General features: G+C 39.7%; 1 protein-coding gene across 12 annotated transcripts in view; it reads left to right on the forward strand.

Moving 5' to 3' along the window:
• The window catches only part of APBB2 (amyloid beta precursor protein binding family B member 2), a 317,656-nt gene that overhangs the window by 208,829 nt on the left and 90,559 nt on the right, over positions 1-18,268 (forward strand). For 9 of the 12 annotated variants that reach the window (XM_067531218.1, XM_067531217.1, XM_067531216.1 and 6 more), the window contains 3 exons: positions 1,421-1,629; positions 9,038-9,123; positions 9,425-9,485. In XM_067531218.1, coding sequence (XP_067387319.1) covers positions 1,421-1,629; positions 9,038-9,123; positions 9,425-9,485 — 356 coding nt within the window. Of the gene's footprint in view, positions 1-1,420; positions 1,630-8,570; positions 8,634-9,037; positions 9,124-9,424; positions 9,486-18,268 lie in introns of all 12 variants that reach the window. The other 3 variants (XM_067531220.1, XM_067531226.1, XM_067531229.1) reach the window with 2 other exon arrangements.

Consider the following 18,268-nt stretch of genomic DNA (forward strand, 5'->3'; position numbering starts at 1 on the left):
AATAAGGAGTATACAAAATAATGAATGGTATAGAGAAGGTGAATAGGGTATGCCAATGTACCCTTTTTCATAATGCAAGAACAGGAAGCATTCAGTTAAATTAATAGGCAATACATTTAAAATATCTTTTAGGCAATGGAACTTGGCCTCCATCATATCTTATTGCAACAAGAGTTTATTAAGATTAAGCATATATATATATATATATATATATATATATATATATATATATATATATATATATAAATACTGAAATGATCCAGTTAAATAGCTAGCATAAGAATTTTTTAGTTATTATAAATATTGGTTTTTTTGGTACCTTCCCTTGAAGCCTCTGGTACTGACTAATGACACAGAGAAGTTACTGGACCACTAGTCAAGTCTGATACGATGGTTTCTTTGTTCCTAAATTCCCCACTATCTATAGCTCCAAACACTAAGAGGAAACCATTTATTGTCCCAGTTTAGTCCCTCTGGGACAGAACACAGCAGTTGTTTAAAAGCGCACGCTAGCACTGTGCAGCAGTTTAATACAGAAAGTTAAAAATACCATATCCATCTAGAACTGCAAAGAAACATGTAAGCAGATAAAAAGTAATTGGCCTTGCTGGAGCATGGCCATGTTACTAGGGTTAATGTTCCTACTCTTATGAAAAGCGCTATGGAATATTTGCTGACCACAGCTGGTGTTCATCATCCTATCAATATAAAATCTGAAGATATCTTTGGTCTTAAAGATAAAATTCTGACATCCCTGACAATGGAAGTTTTACCATTGACTTCAGTGAGGCCAAGATTTCACCAAGGGATTTTTATTTTACCACTGTGTAAGATCAACCGTTCAAAATTATTTGTACTTTTGAAACAACCTGGTTTAATTGTGAAATGATGCATGGTTTTCCCACTGCTCACCATTTTAAATAGGTAATTTTCTTTAGTTTCATATTGGTGAAAGACAGTATGAGTGTAATTATTTTTTGTAAGATGATTTTCACAGTCAAAAGGAATGCTCTCTTTGTGTGTATTGAGGGTTGTGAGGATGTTCTGAAGAAGGGGACAGACAAGAAACAACATCATATTGCCAAGTTATTTACATATTCTGTGTTAATATATCTCCAATTATATCCTCGGTATGGCTGGATTTTGAAGGTGGTAGTTTGAATGATATTAAGTAATTGCTGTATTAATGCATCTCATGTAAGCTCTCCATCTTGTTGTTCTCTTCGTAGGTTAATTCATGTCATGTTGACCTTGTCATATTATCTCAATGCTTAATACTGTGTAATTTACTTCTGTGACTTGATTTATTTCTCTAAATAGCAAGACAGTGTTAATCCCACATCATATGAGTCAAGACCAGAACTGAAATCTAAAGAGTGTTTCACATGTTAATAATACTGGTTTATTTTTCCTTTCCCAGCAGATATATGGAGTGATCAGTCATTTCAGACAGACCCAGACTTGCCACCTGGCTGGAAAAAAATCAATGACATTGCTGGGATCTATTACTGGCATATACCAACAGGAACAACCCAGTGGGAACGTCCTGTCTCCATACCAGCAGATCTTCAGAGCTCAAGGAAAGGATCACTTAATTCTATTACCCCGTCTCCTACCCCAGAAACTGAGGTAAAATGTAGTGTCCTCTTATATTGAGTATTGAAAAGAAATTAAGATCTCTTTCAATCAGTTACTTGCACATAAAAGTTAGTAACATAAGCTTTAGAATCCTCTACACATTAGCATCTCTAAATGTAGCTGTTTGTTGACAGTACACCATACATATTTGTTGTTTTTAATGGCTTTGTCTCACAAAACATCTTAAAGATTTGGATGTGTAGTATGAAAGGAGACATCATATCTAGTACAAAATTAGATGTCCTATATGTGTGATTAATCTGAAATGATTGAGGTTCCCTAGTGGGTACTGAAGCAATACTTCATTATAAAGGTGCAGGCTACATAAAATATTTACAGATTAACAGTCTCTCGGCGAGACTCTTTGTAATTACATTTCTTTCTTAGTGGTTCAGTTGGTAGGAGTGTCACAGAAAGACATTTGAAGTTACATTCCAGACAGTAATTCCTGAATAGTGTAGCTTATATTAAATATACAAAGCATTCTAAAGTGTAGGCATTTTAGCATCATGCCAGAAATGTATCTGAGCACAAACGTATCATTTTTTTGCACTGAATTTTTAAATTAGAAACGGGGATCTCTGTCTTCAAGCATTGTGAAAAAGAGGAAAACTTACTAAATATTTTGAAATGATAGTAACCCACTAAAATACCCATTTCTGGGGCAGTCCTGTGGGATAATTTATTGATGCATATTCATGAAAATATAAAATATACCAAAACTGAACAGTAATACTAGAAAAATTGCAGTTCACTTATAATTTTTTAAATATATGTATGCTTGACTTTCACCATGCAAACATTTAAATTTGTGTAACTTCACTTGCATAATTTCAGTGGGACTACTCACATGAGTGAAGTTACTTAGTATATGAAGGATTGAGGGCCAAGGATTGAGGGCCACAACATTTCATTTATGGTTCACATCAGTCAGACTTCTATGGAATTCATAGAATCATAGACTTTAGAAAAGCTTTTGATACTGTCTTTTACAATATTCTTACCAACATGTTAAAGTAGTATGGGTTGAATGAATGGACTATAGGATGGATAGAGAGCTGGCTAGATCATCGGGCTCAACGGGTAGTGATCAATCGCTCGATGTCTAGTTGGCAGCCGGTGACAAGTGGAATGCCTCAGTGGTCAGTGCTGTGGCTGGTTTTGTTCACATCTTCATTAATGATTTGGAGGATCGGGTGGATTGCACCTCAGCAAGTTTGCAGATGACACTGAAATGGGAGTTATAGATACCATGGAGGGCAGGGATAGGATACAGAGTGACCTAGACAAATTGGAGTATTGGACCAAAAGAAATCTGATGAGGTTCGACGAGGGCAGAGTCCTGAACTTAGGATGGAAGAATCCCACGCACTGCAACAGACAGGGGACCGACGGACTAGGCAGCAGTTCTGCAGAAAAGGACCTGGGGGTTACAGTGGACAAGAAGCTGGATATGAGTCTACAGTGTGCGCTCATTGCCAAGAAAGCTAATAGTATTATTGGGCTATATTAGTAGAAACATTGCCAGCAGATCAAGGGAAGTGATTATTCCCCTCTATTCGGCAGCGGTGTGGCTACATTTGGAGTATTGTGTCTAGTTTTGAGCCCCCCACTACAGAAAGGATGTGGACAAATTGGATAGAGTCCAGTGGAGGGCAACAAAAATGATTAGGGGGCTGGAGCATATGATTTATGAGGAGAGGCCGAGGGAACTAGGCTTGTTTAGTCTGCTGAAGAGAAAAATGGGGGGATTTGATAGCAGCCTTTAAGTACCTGAAAGGGGTTCCAGGGAGGATGGAGCTAGGCTGTTCGCAGTGGTAATAGATGACAGAATTAGGAGAAGTGGTCTCAAGTTGCAGTGGGGGAGGTCTAGGTTGGATATTAGGAAAAAGTTTTTTACTAGGAGGGTGGTGAAGCACTGGAATGGGTTACGTAGGGAGGTGGTGGAATCTCCATACTTAGAAGTTTTTAAGGTGCGACTTGAGATGATTTAGTTGGGGTTGGTCCTGCTTTGAGCAGGGGATTGGACTAGATGACCTCCTGAAGTCCCTTCCAACCCTAATCTTCTATGATTCTTTAATTGAGGGCACAACATTTCAGTTATGATTCACATCAGTCAGACTTCTCTGGAATTCACTATATGTCAGGTGTGTTGACTATTAACTGGACAAAGTTAAGCAATATGAAGGATGAAGAGTGATCTGTTTCCTCTCAGATAATTCTGAAATTCAGAGAAATTACAAGGGTGTTGCATTTAAAGTACTACCAATGTTTCCAGTGTAAATTTCTGTATTTAAAAGTTATAACTCAGTCACATGTTATTTGCGTCCTTCTAAAACTTTGTGAACAAGGTTTTGACACATAACTTCCATCTTTGAAATAACTAAATTTTGTAAAAATAAAAATCAATAAGGATGCTAAATTACAGGGAGAAAATATATATTTTTTTATTCAACGGTTTTTCCTTCACTGGTGGTAAAATGACTTTTAATTGTAGGACTGACATTTTTTGTTTTAATATGGCAGATAAATATCTTAAGGCTTGTCTACACAGTGGTATGATGCGCCTTATGGGTATGTGATTTCTAAACCGCACTCAAGTGTTGCATGTTAATTTCTTTGCACAGTCCCTGCTGGTGCAATTTAATGTAATGCTGTTTGAAACAGTAAAATGTGTTAAAGTGCACTAGGGAATCTTTAGTGTGCACCAGGAAGTTCTACATGGACCAATTAATCCGCAACACATTAGTGCACTTTAGAAATCACACTCTGTAGACTGTATTATCCCCCTGTGTAGACAAGCTGTTAAAACATCTGGGAATTACTTTTAATTTTAATCTTTTAAATTACAGACAATGGTTTGCCATGGTAAATCACATTAACATCTTCTGAGTTTCACCTTAAAGTATCATGTTATAGTCTAATCTAAGAATTAAGATATGTCTTAATCTAAGAAGTAAGAAAAACAATTTTGATCCAATATATCAAAAATCTTGGAAAAGCAGTTATGAATGGTCATGTGAAGACCAAATATCCAGTACTTAGGAGAGGGCCATGTAGATTTTGAACTAATCCAGTAAAGGATCTGCCCAGACAGAGCATTATACCTGTGCAGATCCCTTTGCAAGATCAGGAACATACACTGTAGTGTAAAAGTCTCTGCACAGGAATTTATATATAATAATTCCAACTAGCAAGATCTCAGACAATTAATCTGTATTTTAACAAGTCTCTAAATATATGTTTCTATAATAAAATTTTACACAATTATGGTTGGTTGTTTCAAATTGCAATAGGAAATTTGTCTCTTGAAGAGTTTCTCAATTTTGTTTTGTAAATTTCTAAAATACAATGTTGTTTAAGTAATGTTGGTTTTTTGTTTTGTTTTTTTTTGGACTGGACCAGTGCTAAAATGGCAGTGCAATAAGATACCAAACACGTTATCGGAGTTCAAAATAGGAGGGCCTTGTCACTGGATTGGCAAGGTCTGGGAACACTGCAGAGGGGCAGGTAGCGGAGGCCTTGACAGGAAAGGAATGGGAGGGAAGGGCATTTTGTGATGCTGTCTAGCAACCTCTTTGGCTAACTCAAGTGAAAGATCATTGCAATGTCAGGAATTTTGAGGTTAAATAAAAGAGGAAATTGAGGGAGGAATCCATTAAGTTTCAGTTGGATATGAGGAGTCTCTGGCAAGAGGGATAAGGAAAGGAAAGCAATGTTACGATGAGCCAATAGAAACCAAAGAATTCAAAGTCTAGTTTGAGTCGCCATCCCTTTTATGTTTTTCTTTGGATTTTCACAAGTCTCAAATTGACATTTGATGTTATTTTCTGTAAGTACCTAAGCACCTCTGGGCATCTCCAAAGTAGTGTTGGTCTCAGTTTTGCCCTTGTTTTTGTTGGACTGTAGCCCACCCTGAAGATGTTCCATAGATGTGTGTCTATAGTGTGTTTTATTTAATCAGAGAGTTTGTGATATCATCAGTTAAACATTTCACTGACTACATGGATTTTGGTATAGTATAATTTGGTCTGGAAGGCTTATTAATTCATTCCTCTGCAGTGTGGCAGGATTCATATAACTTCTGTAGAAAAAGTTGGTGGATTTACAGGTTTCAGATAAATGAAAAAGTGCGAGCTGGAATAAAATACCATTATGCAGGGGACATTCCAGTTCAGCCCCAGTGTTATCTCTTTTTCCATCAGTTCACAGGAATTTCCTTTATCTTTACCATACTTCCCTCCTTGGAAGCCCCTAGCCTTCTCACACTCTACTTGAGATGTGCTGTTCGCCTTTCAGGTTTCTCAAATAAACACTTACATACATTTTCTTCCTCAACAACTAATTTTCTTCCCCTTTTAAAGATCCTTTTTCTCATTTGTTTATTTTTCTTTTTGTTCCTGTGTCTTAACTAAAGTGATAGTCTGCAGCATTGCTTCTGTCAGTAGAACCTAGCCTTGAATTGAGAATGATCCTAGTTTGACAGATTTCCTTAAGAAGGTCTTGCTAAGAACCAGACACAAAAGTCAGGCATTGTTTCATAGCATGTCTTGATATGAATATTTAGTATAAGGAAAACAATTTAATCCAACAGAGTATCAGAGAAACCTTGGGTGGGGGTGGGGTGGGGGAATGTCACTATTAATTCAGATAACTAAAAAACATTGGTCCAAATTGAAAAATGGAAAAAAAATTGGTGTGCTCTCAAATTTATTACGTTTTTTCCTGGTTGCAAGGCATTTTTTTCTGCTTTTCATAGCAGCAGATGCCCCTGTGCCATTTTCATCAGCATAGAAAATGGTTCCAGTGTAACTGTAGATTAAGAATAATTTGAAAAATCCTGCAGTCTGTTCAGAGAAAATGGTAAATAATGCTAAATATGTGGTTTTTGTACGCCTTTTTTCAAAATTTCTTGAAAATCTGTTTTGACCATGAAGTGCTCTCCATTAAGTCATTGAATAAATTCATCCGAGAACCTTTATGTTCAGTATATAAAATATCCTCTTCCAAGTTTTAGAAATTTTTATTTTATTGCCTTTTTCCTTAATTGTATCTTGCAGCCATAAGCAAATTAAGTATGAGCCGAGCATGGGGAGATACCTTTTGTATCTAATCCTAGCATTTTTGAAGGTTTAAGGTGTGAATTCCCTAAATTAATCCTTTTGTACCTGGAAGCATAGATTTGCAGAAGGGATGTAGCTGATGGTTTTTTTGGTAGTATGAATTTAATTAGTTTCTTTATATTGTATTAAATGTTTAGTGCTATTTTCTCCCTTATATGGGAGTAGCCTGTGGAAGACACAGCAAACCATAAGGTTTAATGTTCACTAAGGGGCGGGACGTATCTTGCCACCACAGCAGAAGGAGCTGGTGGTTTTGTCCCTTTAAACTATGGGAATCCTCAGGAAGCAAAGTTTGTCTACTGGCTCGTCCTTAACCTAGGACATGCGGCTCCTGTAGGCTAATAGTTGGAAAGTTAACAGTTTCCAAGGGAAAGTTGTACTGATCCTATTTACTACCACAAAATTCCAGGTACAGTTTAACAGGATGACAGCTACTGCAGGAGCTGTTCTATCCAGGAGCTCCTGTGGTGTGGCTGTTTTAGGAATATCTCCTGAAGTCAGAGATCCACAGCACAAGTTAATTCAGAATTGGGTTGTATTAATTTCTACTGCTTTGCCGGGATTTTGGGTTAGTAAATCTGGAGGTCAAATTTAATGGGAAGAAAGAGATGGCCTTAATGTCATTAAATATCATTTTCTCTCTCCACAGCATTTGAGTAACTCTTGTTCAGGTCCATGAGAGTTACTCATATTTGGAGGAAAGGAGGAGAATAGGGACCCCATGATTGGCACTTAAGCTTTGTCTACACTGCATGCTAAGGGTGTGATTCCCCTCCTCAGGTATGCATGCTCATACTAGCTCTATTGAGCTATCACAAGTATAAATAGCAGTGAGGTCATGGCAGCACAAGTAGTGGCAATGGAAGTAAGTATGTACCTGCCTGAAACCTGTGGGTATGTACTTGGCCCAGCTAAGCCATGCCTTTGCTGCTGCTATTAGTGCTATTGTGGCTACAATACTATTTATACTCACGCTAGCACAATGAGAACTGGTACAAGTGTGTGTACATGAGCAGGGAAATCACACTTCTAGCCTGTAAAGCAGACATAATGTTAAATGACTGCCCTCTGGCACTCTGCAGAGAACTGCTGCATCCCTCAGCTTGCTGATACTGATTGTAACAGTATTAAAATGTGCATTTGATGGATTATATGGCAGTTTCCTTAGAGACTTTTGAATGAGGTTAGGGCATTAGTTGTTTCTTTTTAAGGGGAAAAAAACCACACAAGGAAGTTGTTAGATTGTTCAGAGTTGTTTTTGTTGCAAGAAGTCTGCCTGTGCTCCCTACTAATCACCTTTTCCTGTCCATTGTCCTTTTTTATCCTGTGATCTGGAAATTATTTAACCCTTATGCTGTATGTTTCCTTGTATTTCAGTGTTTCCAGTTAACAGTATATTTAAAATTAGAATACTCAACAAATGAACCCCACAGAAATGGAAATTCCATATTTTCCTGAATTGTTTGTTTTACAGTAGGCCATAGCAGTTATGACCAACATTCACATTCAGACTCATTTTGCTTGCTTTCAAGACCATAATTAAAGAGTAATCCCATTGTCTGTTTTTAATTCATATTAGCTTTTCCTTTTTCCAATCATTTGTTTTGGTAAGTAACTGTAGAGGCATCTCCTCCTGACACCCCCGCCCTTTCCAAATGCCATTGTAGTGGATTAACTAGTTTAAGTTTTAGGTGATCTGTTCCCTAACCCATCCTGTAAATATCAATGCTAACAACAGTGTCTTGTTTTTTTTTCTTTTGTTTTTTTTTATCAATGTGCTTCTTCCTGTGTGAATAATTATATGTCTAGAAACAGCCATGGAGTGATTTTGCTGTACTGAATGGGGGAAAGATTAATAGTGACATTTGGAAGGCAAGTATATTGTCAGATTTTAGAATATTTAATACTATTACCCTTGTTTTTGCATGGCAGTGGCTGTATATTTTTATTTATTTTTTTGCTCCACGACTGTCATTCATAATATAGGCCAAAGTAAATGGGATATGGCTAGGGATGTCTAGCACACAAACATGCTGCCATTTTCTGATCTTTCCACTTAGAATGGATTTGGTCTAAATCAACAGGGTAAATATCATCTTGTAAAAATAAGATGCCTGCACTGAATGAAAATAGTCTGAATATATATGCATGCCTTTTTTGACTATCCAGAAACACTGTATGCTTCTTGGCAGGGAGGATTTTATTTCCCTTTGAAATTAGAAGTAATTTGCTGGAGCATATGACTAATGTATTAATAATAGTATGTTTATCTCTAGGACCTTCATGCAGCCACAGTGAATCCAGACCCCAGTCTAAAAGAATTTGAGGGGGCAACATTACGCTATGCATCTTTGAAACTCAGGTATATTGTTTTTTAAAATCTCCATAGAGTGACCATCTTGCATATGTTGTGCTGTGCTATAAACTATATTGACTATAAATCCTATTTTATCAATATTTCTTCAATGTTGTCTCGTTGCCTTGTATTCCCCCATCTGTCTGTATCCATCTGTTGTCTCTTGTCTTGTACTTAGTCCCTGCTCCAAAAAGCTTATAATCTATCTTTTTGTTCTTTTTATCCACAATGAGGTTCTGATCCATTATTAGGGCTCCTAGACACTATGATAATACAAATAATTAATAATAATATTTTTTCATAACAGAAATGCTCCACAGTCTAATGAAGATGATTCCTGTAGCATCAACAGTGATCCAGAAGCCAAGGTCTGTAAGAAAATATTCAAATGGAATAGCAATTAAGCTTGTAATTGTAGACAATGCATGCAGCGAGTAAGTTGTCTACTAGGTTTAAATTAAATACCCCCTTCAAGATGTTAGTTGAAAAGGTAATATTTTGGCACAATACACACAGCTAATGTGATGCCAATTTTTAAAAAAGGCTCCAGAAGCGATCCCAGCAATTACAGGCTGGTAAGCCTAACTTCAATACCGGGCAAATTGGTTGAAACTTCAGTAAAGAACAGAATTATCAGCCACATAGATTAATATGAATTGTTGGGGAAGAGTCAACACTGTTTTTGTAAAGGGAAATCATGCCTCACCAATCTGCTAGAATTCTTTGAGGGGGTCAACAAGCATGTGGACCTGGTGATCCAGTGGTTATAGTGTACTTAGATTTTCAGAGAGCCTTTGACAAAGTTTCTCACCAAAAGCTCTTAAGTAAAGTAAATGGTCATGGGATAAGAAGGAAGGTCCTCTCCTGGATCAGTAAAAGATAGGAATAAATGAGTCAGTTTTTAGAATGGAGAGGGGTGAATAGTGGTGTCCCCTGGGGTTCTGTACTGGGACCAGTACTGTTCAACATATTCTTAAGTGATCTGGAAAAAGGAGTAAACTGTGAGGTTGCAAAATTTGCAGATGATCCAAAACTACTCAAGATAGTTAAGTCCAAAGCAGACTACGAAGAGTTACGAAGAGATCTCACAAAACTGGGTGACTGGGCAACAAAATGGCAGATGAAATTCACTGTTGATGAATGCAAAGTAATGCACATTAGAAAACAGAATCCCAACTATACATATAAAATGATGGGGTCTAAATTAGCTGTTACCACTCAAGAAAGAGATTTTGGAGTCATTGTGGATAGTTCTTTGAAAACATCTGTTCAGTGTGCAGCAGCAGTCAAAAAAGCTAACAAAATGTTGGGAATCATTAGGAAAGGGATAGATAATAAGACAGAAAATATTGTATTGCCTCTTTATAAATCCATGGTACACCCACATCTTGAATACTTCATGCAGTTCTGGTTGTCCCCTTAAAAAAGATATATTGGAATTGGAGAAGGGCAGCTAAGGGGTATGGAAAAGCTTCCATATGAGAAGAGATTAATAAGACTGGGACTTTTCAGTTTGGAAAAGAGATGACTAAGGGGGGATATGATAGAGGTCTATAAAATCATGACTGGTGTGGAGAAAGTAAATAAGGAAGTGTTATTTACTCCTTCTCATAAGACAAAAACTAGGGGTCACCAAATGAAATTAATAGGCAGCAGGATTAAAACAAACAAAAGGAAATATTTCTTCACACAACACACAGTCAACCTGTGGAATTCCTTGCGAGAGGATGTTGTGAAGGCCAAGGCTAAAAAGGGGCTCAAAAAAGAATTAGCTAAGTTCATGGAGGATAGGTCCATCAATGGCTATTAGCCAGGATAGGCATGGATTGCTGTTTGCCAGAGGCTGGGAATGTCAGACGGGATGGATCAATTGATGATTATCTGTTCTATTCATTCCCTCTGAAGCACCTGGCATTGGCCACTGTTGGAAGACAGGATGCTGGGCTAGATGGACCATTGGTCTGACCTAATATAGCTGTTCTTATGATTTGGCGTACCCACTGGACAGCTGCTCAAATCACAGAAACAGCATACCTCTTGGTTAATTTAGGGCCCAACCCTGCAACTTGTTTGATGCTACTTGGAAGGTACTAAGGACTCCAAACTCTCATGCTGGAATGGAAATTGAAGGTGCTCAGTACCTCCCAGGATCAGATGCACACACTGTAAATTCCTATAGGCATAAGACTTTCTACATGATTTTTAAATACTTTGTTCACTTATAGCAATATATAAAAAGAAAATTTTGCCATGATTGGCAATCTGCTCAGAAGAAAGGTATAGGAGCAACTCAGTAAGGCGGGGAGAAAGAGTGGTGGTTTATACTTTATCTGTGTCTCATTGGGTAAGAATCTTCCTCTCTCAACCTAATATTTAAAATGTTCATCTAAAATATAGACAAAAAAAGTCTGTGGAGTTGATGCTAAGTTTGCTTTTTATTCCATGTTTATTTAACCTTTTCTCATCAAAGAACTATTAAGAAAGATATCAGCTAGATGTATTGGCTGTCTAGCAGATCTGCTTTACATTCCATTTTCTTGTCTTAGTCACACCTTGCAATTGTGTGGCTGTTGCGGTGATTGCTCCACACACAAGCCTTCCTCCCTAACTGGTTCTACTTGCCTCCCTATGTCTCTGTTGTAGTTGTGAAAGGACGGAAGATGGTATCAGAATTGGGCCCTTGATTCTGCTGAGTTGTACCTCTTACACAGTTAGTTCCCTTGAAATCAAGGAGGATCTGCATGAGGATCTGGATCTGTGTTTTTGTTTCATGCAGCACTGAGCACATTGTCAGTGCTTCACAGAAATATAGCATCTTAATTTTCATAAGATGTGATGATTAGTTTAGCTTTGTGAAAACATTTTAGCATTATGCAAAATCATATTTTGCAAAAGAGAAAGTAAAGCTGTAAGCACCTGGCATTGTGCAGTCATATAGTAATGTAACCAAACATCATGGAAGAAGACGCAACAGAAAATTTCTTGCCTCTTTGGGTATTCAATCAACTATCACATAATCAGTTGATTTACATTATTTGGTGGATTAGCAATCCAAATTCCACTCCAAAGAACTGGACAGAGGACTTTTGGTTGAAGAGAAAGGGTACTTTTTTCACCAAGCTCTTAGCTATCAGAAGAGAACCATTAGGAAATTTAAGCTTCCCTGGAAACCACTCTTTTTGTTCCCTAAGGGTGCATCTACGAAGTCTGCAGCAACTTGTGGCATTGAGTCTCCCAGCCCAGATCAACAGACTCAAGCTCACAGTCCTTTCACTACCATGCTAAAAATAGCTGTGTAAACAGTGCTTTTAAACTGTGGTTTAGGCTTGAGCTGAGGCTCTGAATCTCACCCCATCTTCCATTTGGAACTGGCATCCACCACTGCTAGAAACATCATTCCCGAAAATGGTCCTGCAAAATCAATATTGCAGACATTTTCAGGGAGCTGATGGCCATTCCCAGATGTATAATAGTGCTGGTTGGGCATATGTTGTACTTGTTGGCATCCTGAACATTCCTCAGCAAGCTGCTCTATTTGTTGGTCAATGCTTGGCCACTATAGAAAACTTCTGGTGAGTTTGTTCACTTTTACTACCTCTAGGTGACCTATGTGGAACTCTTCTAAGACTCTTGTGTGCAGTTTACTAGGTCTGACATAAATTCCCCGCATGACACATGCTTGATGTATGGTATGCTCACCATTGCATTTGTAGATCAGTGCTAGGTTAGGGCTGTCATTATTTTTTCGGCCGTTCAGAGTAGCTTCATAAACCTGAGCTAGTGTGGGATCCCTCTTGGTTTCTGCTTAATCAAACTACAAGTCACTGCTGCACATCTAATGCAAATTAAGTTGACAGATCTGATAGATTCTGCCTCTGTTACAAGTTGCCTTTCAACTAACACAAACAGGCAGGAAAGTTCATCTGCATTTGTGTGCACTTCTGTTCTTTTGAATTCGATGTCAAGACATAACCAGCTAAGGAAAACTTCCTAACTGTAAGAATGGTAGGACAATGGAATAAACTGCCTAGGGAAGTCCTGAAACCTCCTTCTGGAGGTTTTCAAAAAGAGGCTGGATAGCCATCTGTCTTGCATGGCTTAGAAACAACAAATCCTGCATCTTGGCAAGGGGTTAGACTAGATGACACTTGTGGTCCCTTCTAACCCTATGGTTCTATGTTTCTGTGATTCTGAGAGAACCTAGCATTGCATACATGCTGCTACTGTCATAGAAAATCCCTTCTTCGGATGAAGGATTAATACTAGGGTTGGTGGTCCATGAGAAGGATGAATTTCCTCCCATATAGATAAGGATTGAATTTCTTCATATCCCATATCAGATTGAAAGCCTCCTTGTTTTTTGTGCATAGTTACGTTTTGCACTGTGATAGATCTGGAGGCAAATTCTATGGGTCTTTCACTGCCGTGGCATGGTATACCTTATAACCTCCCCCATTCCATGTGAGGAAGCATCAAATGCTATCTTTGATAGGCGAGGATAGGTTAAAGTGTGTAAGCATGTTGTCTGAGGTCCTCAAGGAATCCATTTTAAGGCACTTGAAAGAGAGGAGGGTGATCAGGAACAGTTAACATGGATTCATCAAGGGCAAGTCATGCCTGAACAACCTGATTGCCTTCTATGAAGAGGGTGACTGGCTCTGTGGATGTCGGGAAAGCGGTGGACGTGATATACCTTGACTTTAGCAAAGCTTTTGATACTGTCTCCCACAGTATTCTTATCAGCAAGTTAAAGTAGTATGGGTTGGATAAATGGACTATAAAATGGATAGAGAGCTGGCTAGATCATCAGGCTCAACATATAGTGATCAATTGATCGATGTCTAGTTGGCAGCTAGTAACAAGCAGAGTGCCTCCGTGGTCGGTGTTGTAGCTGGTTTTGTTCAACATCTTCATTAATGATCTGGAGGATGGGGTAGATTGCACCCTCAGCAAACTTGCAGATGACACTAAGCTACGGGGAGTGGTAGATACCTTGGAAGATAGGGATAGGATACAGAGTGACTTAGACAAATTGGAGGATTGGCCAAAAGAAATCTGATGAGGTTCAACAAGGATAAGTGAACTTAGGACGGAAGAAACCCATGCACAGCTACAGACTGGGGACTGACGAGCTAGGCAGCAGTTCTGCAGAAAAGGACCTGGGAGTTACAGTGGATAAGAAGCTGGATATGAGTCAACAGTGTTCCCTGGTTACCAACTAGAAGGCTAATAGCATATTGGGCTGCATTAGTAGGAGCATTGCCAGCAGATCGAGGAAAGTGATTATTCCCCTGTATTCGGCATTGGTGAGGCCGCATTTAGAGTATTGTGTCCAGTTTTGGGCCCCCCATTACAAAAAGAATGTGGACAAGTTGGAGAGAGTTCAGTGGAGGACATCAAAAATGATTAGGGGGCTGTAACGCAAGACTTATGAGGAGAGGCTGAGGGAGCTAGGCTTGTTTAGTCTGCAAAAGAGAAGAATGAGGGGGGATTTGATAGCAGCCTTTAAGTACCTGAAAGGGGGTCCAGGGAGGATGGAGCTAGGCTGTTCTCAATGGTAGTAGATGACAGAACAAGGATCAATGATCTCAAGTTACAGTTGGGGAGGTCTAAGTTGGATATTAGGAAAACATTTTTCACTAGGAGGGTGGTGAAGCACTGGAATGGGTTACCTGGGGAGGTGGTGGAATCTCCACTTTACATCTTTAGAGGTTTTTAAGCTGTGGTTTGACAAAGCCCTGGCTGGGATGATTTAGCTGAGGTTAGTCCTGCTTTGAGCAGGGGGTTGGACTAGATGACCTCCTGAGGTCCTTTCCAACTCTAATATTCTATGATGTGACCAATTGTTTTGCTTCCAGGGAAGTTTTTTGACACTCGTGATCAGACCCACTTTTGACCAGTTTGCAGAAAACAAAGATGCATATGTAATGCAGTAGCTAGGTTCGGTATAAGTTAGCTAATGTAGTTGATAAATCCTAGAAATCATCTAAGTTACGATGCACAAAATCATAGAAGATTAGGGTTGGAAGGGACTGCAGAAGGTCATCTAGTCCAACTCCCTGCTCAAAGCATCCTTTGGTGGTGGAGCTTCCAGGACTGTTTTAATCTTCTCCTGAGATTTAAGTAGGCCTTGTGCATCACGAACATGTCCACTGTAAGCTACTGAGTCCTTGAAAAATTTGCGTTTTATGCAATTGGCTCATAACTCATATTCATTTTTAGACATTTTAATACCCTTTTTAGGATTTCCAGATGTTCTTCATCACTTCCATCGGTCATAATAATGTCACCCAAATAACATTGTTCTCAGAATACCTTACAAATCTTGGTCTGTTGCCCATTGCCATACAGAAGAAGCTGAAGCAATGCCAAACACTAGCTTGTTGTCCTGGTACAGACGCTTTTGTCTGTTGATTGTGAAGTATACCTTAGACTCTTCCTCAGCTTCCATCTGTAGGTAGGCCTCTGACAAATCAATTTTGCTGCCAGTGTAGCAAACATGTCTTGAATTTGAGGCAGAGGGAATTTTTCAACTTTCAGTACAGGGTTTATGGTGACCTTAAAATCTCCATACACCCTTACTGCACCACAATTTTTTACACTTGGAACAATAGGAGTTACCCACTTGCTCCAGGCCACCTTTGAAAGTATGTATTCTTTTTCCTAACGTTCCATTTCAACGTCTGCCTTTGAGCAGGTACTGTAAGGAATAGGTCAAGTTTTGTGAAACTTAGCAGTGCATTCTCAGCTAGGATTATTTTAGCCTTCATGTGTTTTAGAATTCCTATGCCCTCCATGAATACTCCCCATGTCTGACTTCTTATCCCTTCTAGCTATTGTTCAATTGTTTTAATGGGATCTGCTGAGAGTGACTGCAGCATCTTTTATAGATTTTTTCAATCCAGATGACCCTTATGTAACCATTTCTGGCCCCAGAGAGCTGGTCACCCCTTTCTCAATGACACATAAGTCTAATAATGCTTATTGTTAAACTCCACGTCACTTGCATCAGTCGAGTTAGCGCTATATTTTCTCCCATATAGGTTTTTAGAAACATCGGTGTCTCCCTCCGTTTGGTATTTTTAAAAGTTTTTTTGTATTCTGACGTTGAAATATGTCACTGTGGAGCCTGTGTCTAATTCCATTCTGAGTATTTTTCCCACCGCCATGGATTTCAAACAGATTGCTGACTTGTCATTTTTGCTCACACTGTATTTATCCAGGCTGGCTCCTTCACTTTAGTCTGTGTCACTGTGCCTCTGTTTACAGGGTGTACATTGATATTCCTTTTCCTATAACCTGATTTGGTCTCTTCCTTTTTTTTTCTTAATATGAAAAACAGCTTGGATATGACCTTTTTTATTACAGCTTCTGCAATCTGCATCTTTAAATCATCAATCAGAAGGAGTGTGGAACCTCTTTTCACACCAATAATGTGTGTCTGTTTGAGTGGACTAGTTCTTGTGTTGGGTTATAAGTAGTTTATGCATTCCTACTTCTGTTTTAGCTCTGTTATGGAGTTCTATTGCATCCCTTGCCATTAATGCTTTAATTAAGCAGTCCACTCACAAAGCTGTCTCTGGGGGCCTCATTAAGCCAATCCTTAAAAGCACAATGTTCTGATAATCTTTTTATCTGTTGCAGAGGAAATACATTCACCTTCAAGTTGATCCCACTTATGAAACATTAACTTTTCTGCTATCATCAGGGGCTCAGGTGCCAAGCGTAGCTGGCAGGTATAATAGGCTTGGGGAGGCTAAGCCTCCCCAAACAGCCACTGCTGGAAGCTCCTGCTCTGCCCCAAGCCCCGCTCGGCCCTGTCACCTGAGGCTCTCCCACCCGCCGCTCGTGCCTCTTGGAAGCACGGGTGCAGGGAGCTCCCAACTCTACCCCCAGCACAGACACTGAGGCCAGGGAGGACACTGCTTTACCTGTCCCGGCCTTGTCAAACGTACTGCCAGGTACGGGCAGGGCCTCCGGGCACCTACCCTGAGGCAAGGCGCCCCGGGGCTCGTGGCAAGTCCTGCAAGCAACCTGCACACTCCTGGAGCCTCGTGGCCTCGTGGATGGGCCTGGTGCCGCTGCTACCGCCCTCCAGTATTATGAGAAGCGCAGTGTGGGGCCTGGTGTGGACTGCACCTCCAGAGAGAAAAGGGCACCCGCCCACCCTCCCTCCCTTGTGGCGTGGAGCCCAGCTGGTGCAGGGGGTCCAAGTGGGCCCCACTCCCACTCAGCCCCTTCCCCTGATGCTCCACCGCTCACACCTCTTTGACCTCTCCCTTGAGAGACGGAAGCAGCGGGTCGGAAGGGGTGAAGAGGTGTGAGCGAACCTCAGGGGAGGGGGCCAAGCAGAAGCAGAGCCTCGGGAGAGGGGGCAGGGCCATGGTAAAAGCGCCAATTGGCGCGCTCCCTCCCTCCCACACAGTTTCCCCAAAGGCACGAGTCAGGTGCTGCCCATGGTGCCAAGTGTTCTTGAGTAATTTGCACTATCTCTTTAAAGGTTTTGCTTGCTGGCTTCTCTGGAGCAATCAGACTGATTACTAAATTGTATGTTTTACCTTTAATCACACTCGGTAATACTACCACCTGTTTTTCTGGGAATCTCATTTACTTCAAAATACTGCTCCAACCTCTCTCTATATGAGGACCAGTCCTCTCTGGTACTGTGGAAGGCCTCCATGTTTCCAATATCGCTTTGCATTTCACTTACCTGCTGTTACTTTACTAGTTTGGAGTACTCACAGTTGTAGTAGACTCCTTCCCTGCTCTGAGGCTGAAAGCAACGTTGTAGATTGTTTTGCTGCGCTGATGCATTGAAGGTTCTTGAAATCCTTGTTGCAGGTAGTTGTGTCTGGCGGATATAGCACAAATCTCTGATTAGAAACAGACACATGTACACAGTTAAAGTCACGAAGGCTGACTGGTTCTTGTATTGCAGAGAGAGAGAGAGAGAAGAAAAACATAGTAACCACTATATAATCACTGATCAACATAAAAAAATGCTTATGAAACTATAACTGCAAATTCATATAGACAGATTCAAGGCTCTGCTCCATATATACAAATGTATCACATTAGCCTTTCCGATTTTGTCCCTATGTGCTTGTGCTGTTTTTCTGTACTCCTGCTTAGCAATTTATCCATGTTTCCA

The sequence above is a fragment of the Emydura macquarii genome, unplaced genomic scaffold (assembly GCF_026122565.2).
Source record: "Emydura macquarii macquarii isolate MOO-44397 ecotype Brisbane River unplaced genomic scaffold, CSIRO-AGI_Emac_v2 contig_3128, whole genome shotgun sequence".
Taxonomy (NCBI): Eukaryota; Metazoa; Chordata; order Testudines; family Chelidae; genus Emydura; species Emydura macquarii.